At 37.5% G+C, this 17,784-nt stretch overlaps 1 protein-coding gene across 8 annotated transcripts in view; it reads right to left on the bottom strand.

Moving 5' to 3' along the window:
- Window positions 1-17,784, bottom strand: part of Zasp52 (Z band alternatively spliced PDZ-motif protein 52) — a 195,600-nt gene that overhangs the window by 7,711 nt on the left and 170,105 nt on the right. For all 8 annotated transcript variants that reach the window (XM_069815456.1, XM_069815455.1, XM_069815454.1 and 5 more), the window contains 2 exons: window positions 8,051-11,492; window positions 1,135-1,321 (listed from right to left, as the gene is read on the bottom strand). In XM_069815456.1, coding sequence (XP_069671557.1) covers window positions 1,135-1,321; window positions 8,051-11,492 — 3,629 coding nt within the window. The remainder of the gene's footprint in view (window positions 1-1,134; window positions 1,322-8,050; window positions 11,493-17,784) is intronic.

Genomic DNA, 17,784 nt, shown 5'->3' with positions numbered 1-17,784 from the left:
TAACCTAGTTTATTATCTTATTACATCTTCATTTTCATTTAATGCATTCAAAAAACCGCCGTTGTACTACATAAAACCTTGAACTTGACTAATGGAGTGAATTATTTAAGAATATAGTCGCGAATTTGACTACCACCATTTCGATTATATTTTGTTTGATACGGCTCGGTACGGCCCGGTGACTAGTGTCCAGCGAGTAGAGTCGACTATCGATATTGGTCTGCCGTGCGTATTATCCAGTTGTTCCAAAACTTTTATTGTTAAGGATAATTATGGAAAGGATAATTTAGGAAATGACTTCATCTCAAACAGCAGAAATAACTAAAATTCTCTCTCAATTAATATCACTCAATAAAGGAATTGCATTCCAATGGATACCATCCCATTGTGGAATCCTGGCAAACGAGAATGCGGATGCTTTAGCAAAGAAGGGCAGCACTGCTACTTACAGACCTGTTACTAAATCTATGTATTACTCTGTGAAAAGATTTATTAAATCTACATACTTAGACTTCAACAAACAAAATTTGATAACACAATCCCAAGGGAAAAAATGGAACTCTCTGCATCAAAATCCACAGTTAATTCCCGATTTACCACGAAAATCGTCTGTAGCTGCATTTAGATTGGCAACAGGCCATGACTGTTTGGCCAAACACCTGCATAGAATTGGAATATATCAGTCCCCTAACTGCCCATTGTGCAACTCAAACCAAGAAATGGATTCGGAACACCTCAAAATCTGTGCTTCATTGGCTGGTCATGATAATATCTTTGAAAAATATTGGAATGCAAGAGGTCAAATGACTTTATTGTCAAACGCCTGGCATTAGAAAACAACAACAACAACACTTTTAGGAAATGTGGAATGGAGGTTGAGTCATCATCTCACATTTTGCTGGATTGCCCAGGTTTAAGCCAAATCAGGCATCGTTATCTCAGGAAACACGTGTTGTCTTCCGAGGAATTTAATGAAATTAAACCCAGTAGCATCACAAGACTGATGTCGCATTGCGGTCTTCTGGGTTGATTTCCTGCTTATGGGGTACACAATGAGTCATTAATTGTACCTAAGTGCTATAGTAGAAGTCTACACCCCTAATTAAGAAGTAGAAGAAGCGTTCATATACTCACTCCTTTGATCTTCTTGCTGCACTTGTCGCACGTGGGAGCCAAGTACTTCTCAAAGCAGTATTCACAATACAGCTCACCCTTCTCTTCCACGAAGCCAATGTCAGCAAGCGGGCGACGGCACTGGGCGTTCACACAGACGAAATGATCTGGGCACCAGTTCTTGCCAAGTGCAGTAATGAAGGGGCCCCTACAATACATACATCTCAGTTACTTCACTCAACATAGGAACAATAAAATGTGATCAGAATTATTCTAAGTAATTAAACACATGCCATGTCAAAAATTTGTTTAAATTGAACATTATTTAACAATGGCTCTCACCGTTTCTATTTAAACTTTATTACAAACTAAGAATCACAAAATGGATATAATTCTGTGATGTTACCTTTTGAATTTACGTGGTTAAGTGGACGTTTACATTTCCAATATTCATATTTTCAAACAACTTTCTCACACAGAACAAGATAAAAGAGCTATAGTAAAGAAATTTGTTTCTAATAGGCTGAAATAAGTACTGTATGTTTCTCAATATCAGTTCACCTGTGCAATTTGTAATCGAATTATTGCTTTTACTTTGATTCTGATGATGCATTATAGAATGTAGACTAAAAGTTGAATATTAAAACATAACGAAAAGACTGTCTAATCTAGGAAGTCATACCTTTAAGGAAATAAGTATACCTTCCGCTATTATAAATTTAGTAAAATTCAACATTTAATTTCTACATATCCTGAACTAATTTTTGCTGGAATTTTGTATAATTATTACATAGACTTCTAGATTAATGAACAACTTTCAGAATCCAAAAAAACTTTTATTGTTAAGGATAATTATACTTTTAAAATAAGGGGTGCAATTTGTAAAAGAAAAATTCGTTTCTCTGATATCTTGCACAATTTAGTGTGTTTTAATGTTTTCTTCTTTTATTTTATTCATAATGAGTATGTTTAACAAATCCTGCTCCTATCAGTTGAATGTATAGTGAGAAAATTTTTTTGTTAACTTGAAATAATAACAGCCCTAGACACAGGATTTGTTCTCCAGTACGAAATACACTTTCATGCAAAATTTCATAAATTTATTTCAATAAATGTGAAAGTTATGACGGAAACGAATATGTAAAATTTAAGTTATGAGAAATAATACAGAAACTTATCGAAGATGAGAGGTTTTGTCCATATTTAAACGGCCAAGTCAATTGATACATGTTTCAGGTCATAACTCGAATTGTACCTAGAGATATTTAAAAATTTTTTTATCATACTATTGAAGAAAGTCCATTTAAAATAAAATAAAAATAAATATAAAAAAATACATTTTTTTCGAGTTCCACAGGTATATATTACAACATAACAACTCTAATTGAAGTAACTTTATTTTTTAGAAAATAAAACAAATTTAAATACACTCAGGGACAAAAAAAACCGGACACTTCTATATTTGCTTGTATTTTGTTGCCAATTATTTCAAAATGAAACAAAACCCATTTAAACAAAATAATGTTCCATTTAGCACATTATACGACAAGATTTGAAAAAAATAAAAATCTCTGATGAGAAAATTTACAACAAATTAAAAGGGCGTATAACTATGGCATCGTTTGGTCTAACTGTTTTTTTCATTTTATGGTGCCTTAAACATTAAAAACTCTTTTTAGTAACGGGTATTACCCCCTCTGGCTTGAATAACTGCATCCATACGTCTTGGCATGCTCTCAATTTGGTTAGCAATGTCTTCTTGAAGAATAAGTTCCCATTCTTCGCCAATTGCTCGCCTCAACTCTTGTAACGATTCTGGTCTCGGTGTCTATTCTTAACACGCCATCCCAGCATGTCCCACACGTGTTCAATTCGGTTCATGTCTGGACTCCTTGCTGGCCATGGAAGAACATGGATTCCGACTTCTTGGAGATAATCTCCGACCGCATGGGCAATATGCGGCCGTGCATTATCATGCATTAAAACAAAATTATCGCCTACAAATTGGCCAAATGGCACAGCATGATCAGCCAAACATTCATTTATATACCTATCAGCTGTCAGTCTTCCATTTTCAACAAAAACCAACTCTGTACGAGCATCCGTATACACTCCTACCTAAACCATCACTCCACCACCTCCATACGGCACATTTTCGGAAATGCAACACTGTGAAAATCGTTCTCCCCTCCTTCTCCAAACTCTTTCACGTCCATCAGGTGAGCACAGATTGAAACGGGACTCATCGGTGAACAGAACACAGCTCCACTGTCCATTTCTCCAATCCCTGTGATCATTTGCAAAACGCAGTCATTCAACTCGATGCATCCTGAGAAGTCTGGGACCAGTTGCATGTCTACTTGATATCAGTCCACTTTCTTTCAACCTCCTTCTAACTGTTTTGGCCGAAGTTGGGCGTCCATGCATGTTAACAAATTACTGGGCTACACTAGTAGCTGGCAGGTTGCACTCCCTAAGAACTCTCAACACCATATACCTGTCTTCATTTGGATTTGTAGCTCTTGGACGACCCGAACCTGGTCTTCTGGGATATTCTAGGGTCTCTCTATACCGTTTTATGGCATTTTGGGTTATCATGGGTTGTGCTTCTAGCCGTATTCATAACATTTGCAATGTAACGTACACTGCGTCCATTATCGTAAAGGACTACAGCTCGAGCCACATCTTCAGGTCGCATCTTGTTTTAAGACAAATGTTACAACCCCACTTAAACTCAGAAAATGTAAAAATAAAGAAATAACGAATGATAACGATAATGAAGTACAAAATGATTGAGACAAAATTGTTATAGCTGAGACTCCGAAGGCAAAATTGGAATATTTGGTTGTAATGGCTTGTTTATAAAACAAAAAACAATCAACAATGTATACACGTCTCCATAACAACAGATGGCTACCATAATATTGTATGAGAAGATAATATTTTGCAAAATACCAGCAAATATTAAAGTGTCCGGTTTTTTTTGTCCCTGAGTGTATTATTCAGAGCTCAGTATCGTAAGTATATACAACTTATTAAAAGAAAAACTTCTTCACTTTACAATCTTATATAACAAAAGGAATAAAAAAAAAAGAATAAAAAATTGAGCTTCAAATTAAGATGAGGATAAAAATCTTGGTTTATAACCTGGGCTGCATTTTATGGTGATTTATTTTTTATTTTGCGTAACATTTCTATGCATTCAAGTGTGTACTAAATCATGCATCAGTCCTGTAACTATATAGAAATAATTTTATAATTTTTCTCAGTGTCCCAGTTGGAAGCCATAGTATGAAAAATGAATGGAAACGTCAGCCAACCTGACCCTGTGATGAAGTTGTCCAGACATTAGCCCTATCCATTTTATGTAACTAGACATTTGCAGTTTCAATTGAAACGTAGATTACAGTGACATCTGTCTGCAAAGCAGAGAACTTAGTGGAACGAGATATAATGGCTGGTAATTTTGTCTGGCGCCCTTTCATTCCGGATCATGTACTATTAATCTGTGGACAGGACCTCTGAAGAAAGGCATGACTCACAAAAATTCATCGTACTCAGCAGGGTTTCGACCCACAGATTTCGGATCCATTACAAGTATGGACCAGCGAGAATGACATGAGAGTAAAGTACCGATATTGTGAAGTGTTTGCTTTCAGAATTATGGAAATTTTTACTTAATACCGGCACTTTATTTTATATCAACACCTTGTAGAACTACTTTGACATATGCCTTGAACAAGTCAATTGAAAAGAATGAAAATATCTGGCAAATTTGTTAATACTGTAAAGTCTTTGTTTGATAATTCAATAATCATTTAGTAGAAAATAATGACGCAGGTATTTATTAATCACTTTACCTTCTGATTGCCTTGTCGCACTTGGTGCACACGGGGTATACATCATGCTCAATCGATTCCCTGATCGTCTGCACTAAAGCTTCTGTTAACATCCAGAAATAAGTTAGTGCACAACACATATTAGTCATCATGCCAAATCACTACTGTAAAAAAATCCACTGCAACTGGATTAGTAGGCCAACACAAATACAAACTACAATGTCTACAGTACAGTGTAGTAAAACTACTGCCTGCAGACTCCATTTAAGTAAAATATAAAAAAGCTTCACATGAGTAACAAACCAATGCTTCATTCATATATTTTAACACTGTTTCATTATAATGTATTATTGCTAAGTAACTTGTGTTGGATATTTAATCATAGATTAAGTTACTATTAATGATCTGTTAAGTTACTTTAATCAAGCGTGAGTGAGTGAGTGTCTAATGCCCACCCACTTCACTTGCGTGATTCGGGTTCCGCATATTGAGGATAGATGGCAGGACTGTGACCCATTTTCAAGTTGCAAACTACTTCGGCTGGCCACGTTATGCATGATGTGTATCTGTGAAGAGTTATATCGTGTACTTGGGTGACTGTAGTGTAGGGAATGGGTGAGGATGATGATGAAGCTGCGGAAGGGAGAAGGGGAAACCCAGTGTCGGCATGTAGCCTACTCTTGTTGATTAGCACCAAGGGGGCTGCCAGGCTTAATGTTCCCATCCAACAGACGAATTACTATTAACAGTGACATATGCCTTCTCTTCATATGCACTGCGGAGAAATTTGGGATTTAACCCAGGCATATTGGTGCAGAATTTAGTGATTAGAAGTTGTGCACCGCCATCTCTTCTAGTCCCAAGGCACAAATTGTACGCCGCCTGGAATTGAACCCAGGTCGGCTCGTCTGTAGACAGGTGCGCTACCAAAGAGCTAACTCGGCAGACCTAGTTTAAAAGTTGTTTATTTAAATAACTCAACAGATCATAAGTGATAAATAAGTGTTAAAAGAATGTAATTAAGAATGAAGTAAATTAAATTACTATAATCCTCATCAAAATATTTTAAAAAGACCAACTAACCATTTCATTACTTTTTGTTTAGCTACGGTTTCATCAAAATCAGTTAATTACACAAGAAAACGTGTTCTTATTTTACAAGCAATAAAAATTAATCTCGAAGCCATACAATGTATCAACATCATTGCAAAGTTACTAGTACCGGTAGCTGTTTGTCGGCCACAACTATGAGCAGTATGATATTTCCTAATCCCTTCCTGTTTCACTTGAAGATGAATGTAGATCCAACCTTCTGAACGTCGTGAACTTTCATTGCAACAACAATTATAGAAGTCCATCACCTTTGAATGATTCACTGCTACTTCATTCCCAATTCAATTGGGTCCTAACCTAAACATAACCGAGAACTTTAAAGTTGTAATGATGAAAATTTTACTCGGATTGGAACTAAAGCCTAGTTCTTTATGTTGGTAATTGTTTAAAAAATCTATAATACCACGTACGGTTATATGTCGCAGCACTGTTCATTATTTTAAAATCTCCTTTAAAAAGATTAATTTTTTTAAACCAATTTTATACTATCAAGAGTTTTGTTTAATAGAATATTTACACTGCATCCACATCGTGTGTAATTATTTTCTCTTATTATCTTACTTTTGCCCCTTATGCACTACAAGATGTCATCTTGCAAACATTCCACTAAATTTTAAACGAAGTCTCCTGAAAGAACAATTAAACATAAAACTGCACTTGATTGTGCATCTAACTCTAATTATGCTAGCACACATACTTGCTGTTAGAATTTACAGTATTTCTAAATTATAACATTCATACCCACCTTTAATAGGTGGAGTTACGATAACAATAAATTTAATTAAAATTTTATTTAGAGACAGATTATTTTACGTGCCGCTGTATTTCAGTCCATGCGAAAATAAAAAAGAAACAAAAAAACATGATCCTACACCACTGGCAACAAGCAAAGCTTTCAAAGCACAAGAGTAAATGAACCTACAGAAAAACACAACTGCATGCAAGACACACACCGTGTGGGGAAAGCTATCATACACAACCAAACCACAGTAGCCTTGTCTGCAAAAAAAAAAGGCTATTGAAAGTCTCTGTTACATTAAGTGTTACATTAAGGCCAGTTAGCTAACTTAGTCTCCATATTGTACGCATTTTCTTCGTTACAACACCAATTCACAATTACTTAACCTTTTCAATACATTGCTGATTCTTGGTTCTAAAGCTCTAAATGTAATGTAACTCTAGACATCATCTTTGAAGATTACAATTAAATGCATATCATACAGTAGGTTTTTATTAATTTAATTCACTAAAGAAATACCGGTAGCAGTCAAATCACACTAAGTTTAAAAATCGCAACATTTCTTTTACAAATATTATTTAATTCTATTTACCAAAATGTAAATAAAATAAAAATCACCGTAATATCGCTGACTAAATGTTACAAGGGTGTATGTAGTAATATTTCTGATATGGTCATAGAACCTTGTAATATTGAGCCAGCGATATGTCTTTCATTTTATGCGTTGTACACATCCGAACTCTTCAAGACCTACTGCATTCTATGTTTTCACCTTGGTCCCAGCTTTATCCATCAGAGACATCTCTAACTTCACAAGATGTTCTGAAAATCTGCAGTCTCAAATGAAACATACAAAATATGTCTCCAAACAGGGAATTGGTATAGCAAGAAAAAAACTGGCTACAATTTTGCCTCAGTAAAAATCCTTTAAGACTGTAAGAACAAGTCATACTGAGAATTTTTACCGCCTGGTTCACGCATTGAAACCATGACTGATTAATGCTCATTGGTAACCTTGTGTGCAGGCATAACGAAGATGTGGAGAAAATTAAATTAATCAATCAGGTACACACTTTTATTATTTCTCTCCAAGGAAAGACCACTCTATATCAAATTGAAATCAGACAGATCCCAGAGACTTTCTGAAATTGGAGCATTTGTAGATGCAGAACGAGCAAGTCCATCTCAACAAGAACCGCAGCACACACTTACACACTCAAACACACACACAAGCAGACATGTATACCTGATCTGTGCATTGCAGTAAGCGCACAAGGGGATCCTACCGCCCGGAACCGAGCTCTGCTGGGTCAGCACACCCCTTCCCCTGCGAGGGGCTGTTGAGCCAGCAACACTTGCGCCCTTCTGGGCACCACCGGGAGCAGCACCACCGCCACCACCTGCATTTGGGACTGATGAAGAACTTGGAGCTGAAGGGGTTTTAGCTATAGAAGTTGGCTGAGCGACTGAGATGGGGGCTACAGGCACGGGCTGGGGTGCTGGAGGAGAAGGCTTAACAACTGGAGCAGGGGGGGCCGGCTGAGGGGGAGCCGTAAACACCGGTGCAGGCTGAGGGGCAGCGGCTAGGGGCGAGGGCTTAAACACGGGTCCTGCCGGAGGAGCACTTTGCTGAGGAGGCGCAAAAGACTGAGAGATGGGTTTGAATCCCGAGCTCAGAGATTCCGGTTTGAAGCCTTCTGGGAGTGGTATGTTCGGGAAAGGTATAGAAGGTTGTTGGGCCGCTGCTTGGCCTGGTGCCTGCGCCGGGGCCTGGGAAGGTACAGGTACAGGTGCAGGTGCAGGTGCAGGTGCAGGGGCAGGGGCAGGGGCCGGTGCCTGAGGTTGTGCAGGTGGAGTTGGCTGGTATGACTCATATGGTTTCTGAGGTGGTGGCTGTCTCTGGAACAGTGCAGAAGGCTTTTGTGGACCTTCAGGTTTGGTAAACTGATATTTAGGAGTCTGTGGACGTTGCTCCGTCATTGGACAGGTAGGAGTAGCAGAACGAGGTCTCTGTCCTGGGAAATCTCCCATCTGTTGTTGGTAGATTGGTATAAGAGCTGGTTTCTGTAGCCCTGTCCTAGATTTCTGCTGCGGGGTTGCACTGCGACTACGTTGAGTCGGTGTCATTGCTCTCTGTACCGGTGTCATTGGCCTTTCAGCCTTCAGTGAGTCAGGAATGGGAGGCAAAGGATACGGCTCGTCAGACGATGCGGGCTTGAGTTCACCTGGTGGTATGATTGGTCTAAAGCCCCCCATTACTGGCAGTGAACTAGATGATCCTCCCTGTTTTGCAGATGGAGGTTGAGGTTTGGGGATCGGTTGGGCTTTCTGAGCAGGTGCAGAAAACTGTGGCCGTTGTGTTTCGTCTCTCAACGGTTGTGGCTTGGAACCACTTGGCGAGAATTTTACTGGGGCAGGGACTGGAGCATAACTGGGTTTTGTTGGTGCTTTTGCTGGAGCAAAGCTGGGTTTTGCCGGAACTTGGGCTGGAGCAAAGCTGGGTTTTGCTGGAGCTTGGGCTGGAGCAAAGCTGGGTTTTGCCGGAGCTTGGGCTGGAGCAAAGCTGGGTTTTGCTGGAGCTTGGGCTGGAACAAAGCTGGGTTTTGCCGGAGCTTGGGCTGGAGCAAAGCTGGGTTTTGCCGGAGCTTGGGCTGGAGCAAAGCTGGGTTTTGCTGGTGCTTGAATTGGAGCGAAACTAGGTTTAGCCGGTGCCTGAATTGGTGCAAAACCAGGCCTTGTTGCTGGAGGTAGAGGAGAATATGGTCTCTCTGAGGCAATAGTCAGTGCTGATAAGAGGGGTGACGGACAAGCTGCTTCACGATTCATCTGAGACTGGACTGGTGATGAAGGTTTCACAACAGTCGGGTATCCGGCACCTCTAGCTAAAGGAGCAAGGGTACTGGTTGGAAGCGGTGCTGCAGCCACAGGTTTTATGACAGTTGGTTGAACAGCTTGTGTGCTGATCGGTGCTGATTGAAATGGGGCAGGAGCCATGGGTTTGGTGGCAGAAGGCAGAGGAGAGTACGGACGTTCTGAGGCAACTGTTAGTGCTTGCAGCATAGGTGATGGGCAGGCAGCCTCACGACTCAGTGGGGCTTGAGCACTAACTGGCAATGGAGCAGGTGCTATGGGTTTCACAGCCGTAGGATATGGAGCCTGACTGGTGAATGGGGCAGACTGTATCGAAATAGGGGCCATTGGCTGAGTGGCAGATGGCAATGGTGAGTAGGGACGTTCTGAGGCAACAGTAAGAGCTTGCAGCATTGGCGATGGACAAGCTGCTTGACGGTCTAGAGGTTGGGACAAAAGAAGTTGGGAGGAAGGTTGGGGGTTTGAAAAACTAGCGGAAGGTTGGGGGTTTGAAAAACTAACAGAAGGCTGGGGGTTTGAAAAACTAGACTCCGAAACGAGTGACGACGATTTTTGGGATGAAAACCGACGAGTCTGCAGTTGGAACTGAGTCGCAGACTGTTCCTGCTCTCTTGAGACAGGCACGAAACCGCTCACTGATTGAGAAGACACGGCCTGCGATTCACTGAACACGTTCTGTTGTGACTCAGTCTGCGAAGAAATTACTGACTGTACTTCTTGTTTTTCTACAGTGACTTGACTGGATGATTTGATCTCAGAGATCTCCACAACAGACTGTTGAGTCTGTTGGGAAGTAACTGACTGCTCAGAGACGTTCACGGTCTCTGACTGAGACAAAGACGAAACTTGCTCCACCTCACCAGTCTTAATCTCTACGGACTGTGCGCTGGGCTGCTCTACTGCAGGAAGTGGCTCAGCAGTTGGCTCAGATGGAGCAGTTTCGGTGGCAACTGTCTTCACCTGATCTATCGGATTAGGTATTGCGCTCTGATCTGTCGTTGAAGGTAGATCCTGAATGGAGCTGGTCTTACTGTCTTGCATAGGCACTGGAGATTCAGGACGCTGAACTGGTTCAGGAGTGAGAGACGTTACCAGCATCTGTGTTTCGAGGGTCTCTGACAACGCCTCAAATTTGGGCGCAGGTTTATCCACGTTTATTGCAAATACTTCTTGCGAACACATAGAGTATTTTTTGTGGAGTGCTGCACTCTGGATCGCTTTCAAATCCTCAGCTTCGGGGTCCTCAATGGGAATGACGGGTGGTTCGCTAGGTTGCATTGGGGACTGGAATTGAGGCAATTCGACTTTGCTCTGTTGAGGACCTTGTTGTAAGGGGGTGGGGCTGGATACAGCTCTCATTGGGGCTTGCTGTTTGGCTAAATAGACTGAAAATGGCTGCGGAAATGGGGCAGGTGGCTGCGAAGGCTGAGGCGGAGCAGATTGAACAGGTGGAGCAGCTGGTTTGACAATAGGAGCAGGAACTGGAGCAGGTGCTGGGACAGATCCGGGGAAAGGCGAGTAAGGGCGTTCTGGAGCAATAGTCAGGGCTTCTATCATGGGGGATGGACAGGCAGCTGCACGGTCCTGAGCGGGGAATGGCTGGGGAGGCCCCCTTGCAGCGGAAGTGGAAGCTGGCACAGGTGCAGGCACAGGCTTGACAGCAGTGTGAGGGGGGGCCTTGGGAGCAGACTTGCCAGATGGCACTGTTGAACCACCAGCGTGCAGGTGAGGGCTTGGCGGGATGTACAGAGGAGTTGCAGTTGGAGAGGACCCTTCTTCTTCTGCTCTTGAGGGGGGCCACACAAATTTACTACCAGCTAAGTTTAATAGCAGAAATTAATGTAGACCATTGTTACCAGCATAACAGAAAAAGTAAGTAAAAATAAAGCATTTCACACACACACAAAATGTGCAAGAAATCACATTCACACAAAATAACACAGACGATATGTCCCAAATTATTAGAAAATAGTTAATGCGTTGGTTTTAAAAAATTAATTTTGGTGGTTAAAATTAAGTAAGAGAAATAAAAATGTTGAGGCACGTGGAAGTATATCAGTAACAATCAGACATATTATTAGACATTAATAAGATAGAAAATTGAGTCATTGGTACGGATTTATTGGTTAAGAATGTATGGAAGATTAGGGAAGAAAAATAAAAAAGAGAAAGAGAGAAAAAAAGGAAGTTACATTATGCAGATAAGCTAGCATAATTAGTAAAAGCCAAAAATAAAAATGTAATATTAGAACCTACATAAAAATGACTAAAAATTATCTAAAATATACTACAGTCTGATAATTTAAAATGCAGTACTTATTATATCAAGAAGCAACGAAGCGTTTCTGAGGCGTGATGTGTAGTGTACTTGTGTTTGTTAATGAGGCACATTGTTTTTGTGTTACCCTGCAATGAAAAACAGCTTAATGACTAGTGTTTTATAGAGTACACATAAATCTAGATCACTCAAACATTGACCACCATCAATGATTGCTGATCCACGTAACGAGTGCAAGTTCTGTGCTGCCCAACACCAAAGCAGAGATTCTCGTGTAATGTCACTTACTCCCGCATTAATGTGGTCTCCTCGAAATACAGCACAAGATGCATTATGGCAGACTACAGAGATTAGCCCAATTAATTAAGCGATTAGGAAGTAATTAAGCTACACTTTTGAGAGCTGCTTTTGTTTTCTATTTCCTATTTAATGAGAAATGGAGAAAGGTTTGGGCTTAGGATTGAAAGATTTGAAGGCTGAAAAGAAAGAAAAAATGTAAAAGGATACAGAAATATGGAACACCACGAAATTTTACAGGACTTTATAATTTTCTGACGCCAATGTGAGCTCAACTGGAATATTTCTACTTTTCTCTCCTAGACTCACTGTCACCTTCACAGAACCGAAGTGTTGAAGAAAGAAATGACTTGTGCTGATATGATCTGTTTCACGAAACGAACCCCAGAGCACTTATGCTTCCTCCCTCAACACTTCATATCTATGAGGTGACTGCAAATGGGATAATGTTATACTTGAGGAATCCAGATTTTTCAGATACTGAATGACAGACAATATTTTATATAGGCTACTAGATATCCATCATTATCTCTTATTGTGGAAACTATGCTTAAAAACCAACGACATTCAGAACAATAAAGTTTTTTCTTTTCTTTTTTCTTCTGATATTAATATACAATATTTTAGTATTATACTCTTCCGAAATGTCAAAAAATTTTGCATCACTTCTTCATAATGGTGTGATTTTCACTTTCCCGAAAATATATTGCTTTTTTCAATTTAAACAGCACAGAAACAAAATCACTCTTATTACATTTATAATACATAGGAATTGTTACCGGTACCTTATGTTGTGCAAAAAAGTGTTCACATCTGTACGCATACATATTCCTTGTATAAATTCAGTTAATTGTGTATCTGAAAGATACAACCATGTGTAAACATGTAATTGTGTAAATTTTTAAGATTACATTTCTATATCCAAGTAGCGGTATTATTATTTGATAAAAACAAGTAACTATGTCGTCATATTTCAAATCTTCTCATTAGCAGAAATACAGAGTAGGTAATACTCCTTCTTCTTTAACGGAAGTTCAAGTTTCTTGAAATCCTTCATTAAATAGTAACAGAGCTGTATTCACTTCTAAACTATTGTAAAATTGTTCAGTGATAATGCTGAAAGAAAGATATCTGAGGTATGCAAAATTAGAAGTATAATAAAAATTACCAAATTATGGCCAAATGATAAAGAATGTAAGGATAACGTAACTCCCTGAATACTAATGTTATATTATGACATTTGAAATTAATATTTAAATACACACGTGTGACTTCATGTCATTTTGTTCTACCAGAATGAAAAACACGTGAAAATGTTTAAGCATTGTTGTGCTGTTATGTGATATGTGTAGGATTATGAAATTACTGGAGTAGTTGTAAAGATGCCTAACAAATATGTTCAGATCTTATTAGTGTCATATCAATGGGGACATTAAAAATTATTATAATTATGAAATCCAAGTTTCAAGCGCTGATATAATGTGATACAACTATTAAAATCCTAACATTTTTAATCTAAATATATTAATAATCACTTTGAAATTAAGAAATTATCTTAGACGTAAGTTATTTGTTTGGTTGTAGTCAGACTGACAAAGTTGGTTGGTTTTCCATGCCAGATATGTTAATGGCATTTATCAACTGCACATCGTACCGGTACTAATACGTCAACAGGATAGCTACACACAGTTAGCTATGGGCCAGAGAAATATTATCCTTCTCCATGAACAAAAGGATCGAACTTATATCTCTTGGCTCCAATAGCGAGCATGGTCAGTTAATCATTAGACTAAGGACAACAATAAAGTAAAGAATTTTTTTCAGTGAGAAATGGAAATTGCAGTGAATCCTAGCATATGTAACATTGAACACAATAGAATCTGCATTCAAGCAGCAATGATGTCTCTGTTTCATTCTTTCTTGCAAATGCAAGCAATTTAATCATAATGTTAAAATATAGGAATAATTTTTGTGTATTGAGAAATGTTGTTGTTGTTTTCTAATGCCAGGCATTTGACAATAAAGTCATTTGACCTCTTGCACTCCAATATTTTTCAAAGATATTGTCATGGTTAGCCACTGACGCACAGATTTTGAGAAATGTGCCGGTAGCATTTTCATCACCACAATATTAGTGTACCGGTATAATAAAGGAAAAATAGTTTACAAAAATTCACTTGAATTATCTATTACACAGATTTAATACAAAATGGTTTCAATTGGAGATTAAAAAAAATTTAATTAGCTCAAATTTTGTTCACAAATCATCACATCTTTGGTAAACAAACATAACGACTGTAGGCTGGTGGGCCAAATAATGTTTGCTAGCTTCTTTAATAACAGTAGGCCTACCTGAAAGACTGATCATCAGTCCGTAACAGTCTGTAAAAGGGAAGCTAAGGGCATAAATATTTATATTTTGCTATGTTATTTCCAGATTGTAATATTGTACTGGTACTAAATTAAAATAAATAAGATTAATGAATCAAAGACAAAATAATTAAAAATCAATATCGAAATATGAATAACGAGTTTCGTTTTATTATAATAAGAACCGCTTTCCTGTTCGAGTTGTAAATATACTAGCAGAATTTGTAGAAATCAATCTGGTTATTTAATCCCTTAATGAGTAAACCTATTTCCAAAATCGAGATCTAGCTAAATCACTTTTCTCGAGCCATAAAATGGTAGTGTCACCCCATTTTACTAAAATTCTTAGGTCCATTTTCAAGATAAAATTGACAAATATACAACATATATATATATATATATATATATATATATATATATACAAGATGACTGATTAATTTTATAACTCTTCACTGTGTTAATATGCGGAATCAATACAAGAATTGCTCGTTTAGTATTATAGGATTAACAATTCAAAATGAGTCCGTGCATAAATTTTAAAAGATTGGTTTAATAAATGTACACAAATTAGAAAACAGGGTTTTCCTTCTGAAAATAGAAAAAGAAATATATAAAACGAATTCAGATATGTGCTATGCTAAAATAGAAAATAATATGTAATACTGAGCAATGATGCTGGATAGAAATGTTAGACTGTCTATGGAATAAAATAAAACATCAAAAAAACTTAAACATAAGGAACCAAATGCTTTCACAGTAAGTTACAGTAATTTATAACACATGAAAGGAGACCAACCAACTGTCTGTTGACTTCACGAAACTGTAACTACATAGTTTCGTGAGTTTCAATATTATTAGTTGCAAGAAATAAAAATTACTATGCAACAGCAAATAGCTTAGCATTTCTACTGCAATAGCATTTAAAGTTTAGATAATCTAAAGGAGCAGATATGCGGAATAAAATTATGTTTTATTTAATTCCAGAAGAATCTACCAAATGCTTAATTATATTTTAAAACTAACAACAATAAAAACTCATACCAAAAAAAAATAAACTCTAAAATAAGGTGTGAGGAATTTCAAAATCAGCTCTCAAAAGTTGTATTACCATTCCAATATTATTCGATAGCTACAGCCATGCTCAAGAGAAATATACCACATTGAAACCGGCGGTGCAATTTGTGAGCTGGCAACGTGTGAAGCGTCACAACACTTAGAACTCGGTGCACCAGTGAGCTTGGGTGCTACAAACAGTAACCCAATTACTTTAGTTACTTTATCGTCATTGTTTTACCTTTAATGTTGGTTATAGGCCTCAGTGTTGAGAAATAACCTGAACAGTTAAAATTGTTTCAAAAAAGTATCTTACATACAATATTAATCAATTCATGTTCCTACAATCTACTTAAATTATGTGTAAAATTGTCAATGGCAATGTAAGGGACAATCATTAATAGGGAGGGGGGGGGGGGGAAAGAAAAACAAAATCAGGAAATAAAAGCTGCTTAAATGTGAAATCAGACTATTTTCATCACATTTCTTGTGCTCCCGAATTACACTTGAGTAAGATTAATAGTTCTCATGAAAAAAAAGCTACAACATATTGGCACTTCTTTTTAATTAGAATATACCAGTACCATACTGAAGCTACAGGATACATGTGATTCATCCACACCACACTTCATGGGGTACATCTAGCATTCAAAGAAGATTGATATTGCATTCTACATCCTACGTACTGGTACTGTATGTTTAACAATGGAAACATACTGGCACCTTAATATGTATGTGTGTATGTATATATATATATATATATATATATATATATATATATATATATATATATATACACACACACACACAAATTCACTAACAACCAAACATTTATATTATATTATATTAAACTTTACCATTTCCACTAACGCTCATTTACATTGCGCACCTTAATTTAACCGTATTAAAAGTTATATTTCTTTAATCAGCATTTCATTCACATAGGCGGTGCAGAAAGGTTACTGGTACCAATGTTCAATAGGACTAGAAATCGAAGCTAGACCATATTATATACGCTATAAAATACTTATAAGAACTTTTTATATGTGACAGACATTCGAAGTAGTGGTAAAGATTTATAACATCTTTCATTGCACAACAACGAAAAATAAAAGAACATTTTGAAAAAATAAGAATGTCAGGTAAAGATGTAACTCCTTATTTCTCACTTTGCAATCAATTTTATGGGGGAGGGGGGAGGGATCAAGAAAACGAAATGTGAAAATCCATTAACAATGCATAACATTTATCCAGCAAAAATTGCATCTTCAAATTTAACTATCTTTTCAAAATAATAACGGTACTAGGAGTTAAAGTCTTTTACGTATTCTTTAATCACACAATTCTACAACTTATCCAGAAATGTTCTTCATAAACTACCATACATATATTTAATAATGTATATTGATAGTACAGTGAAACCTCGGTAATACGCTATTCAAGGGACCGCATAAAAATAGTGTATTATACGGGACCACATATTAGCGAAAGTGGGCCATTTTTTAATTTTTTTAATTTTAACACAGAAGTATGAATCAGCATAAATATTTGTTGAAGAAATTTAAGGATTAAATACTGTAATTATGCAGGATAAAAGGTTATTTTATTTTCTTCACTTTCAGAAAATGTCAGAACAAATACATTGTCTTATCAATTAAAGTACCCCTTTATTAAAGAAATAACAAATTGTTTTCTGTCTTGCACTTGACCCAGTACTATGAATAATTGCATTTTCCACACGATTTAAATCGGAAGTGACATCAGTAATTTGATTACTGGAAACATTAATGAATCTACGAATCACAGACATTGCGGCAAGGGCTTCGTTGAGAGAAGAATTTGGAATGTCTACCACTTCCACTTCCTCTTCGTCAAATCTTCACTGATAATGCAATTTAAAACTGGCAGCAAGAAGGACAGGCTCTGAATACAGCAGTCTTGCAGGTACTCAAGGGTCGCATTTCATTCTAATGTATTCACCAAACAAAGACTCCTACAAATCCTTGAATATGCAAACACTAGCGGTAAATGTAGAAGTCCAGGAAAATTTTCTCAGTATCCTTTAAAGTGTGATATTTTAGAATTTTCAGCATATGAAAGTGTATTGAACG

Source organism: Periplaneta americana, chromosome 16 (genome assembly GCF_040183065.1).
Source record: "Periplaneta americana isolate PAMFEO1 chromosome 16, P.americana_PAMFEO1_priV1, whole genome shotgun sequence".
NCBI classification, from domain to species: domain Eukaryota; kingdom Metazoa; phylum Arthropoda; class Insecta; order Blattodea; family Blattidae; genus Periplaneta; species Periplaneta americana.
Note: the sequence above shows the minus strand (reverse complement) of the source record. Positions and strands in the feature narration are given on the sequence as shown.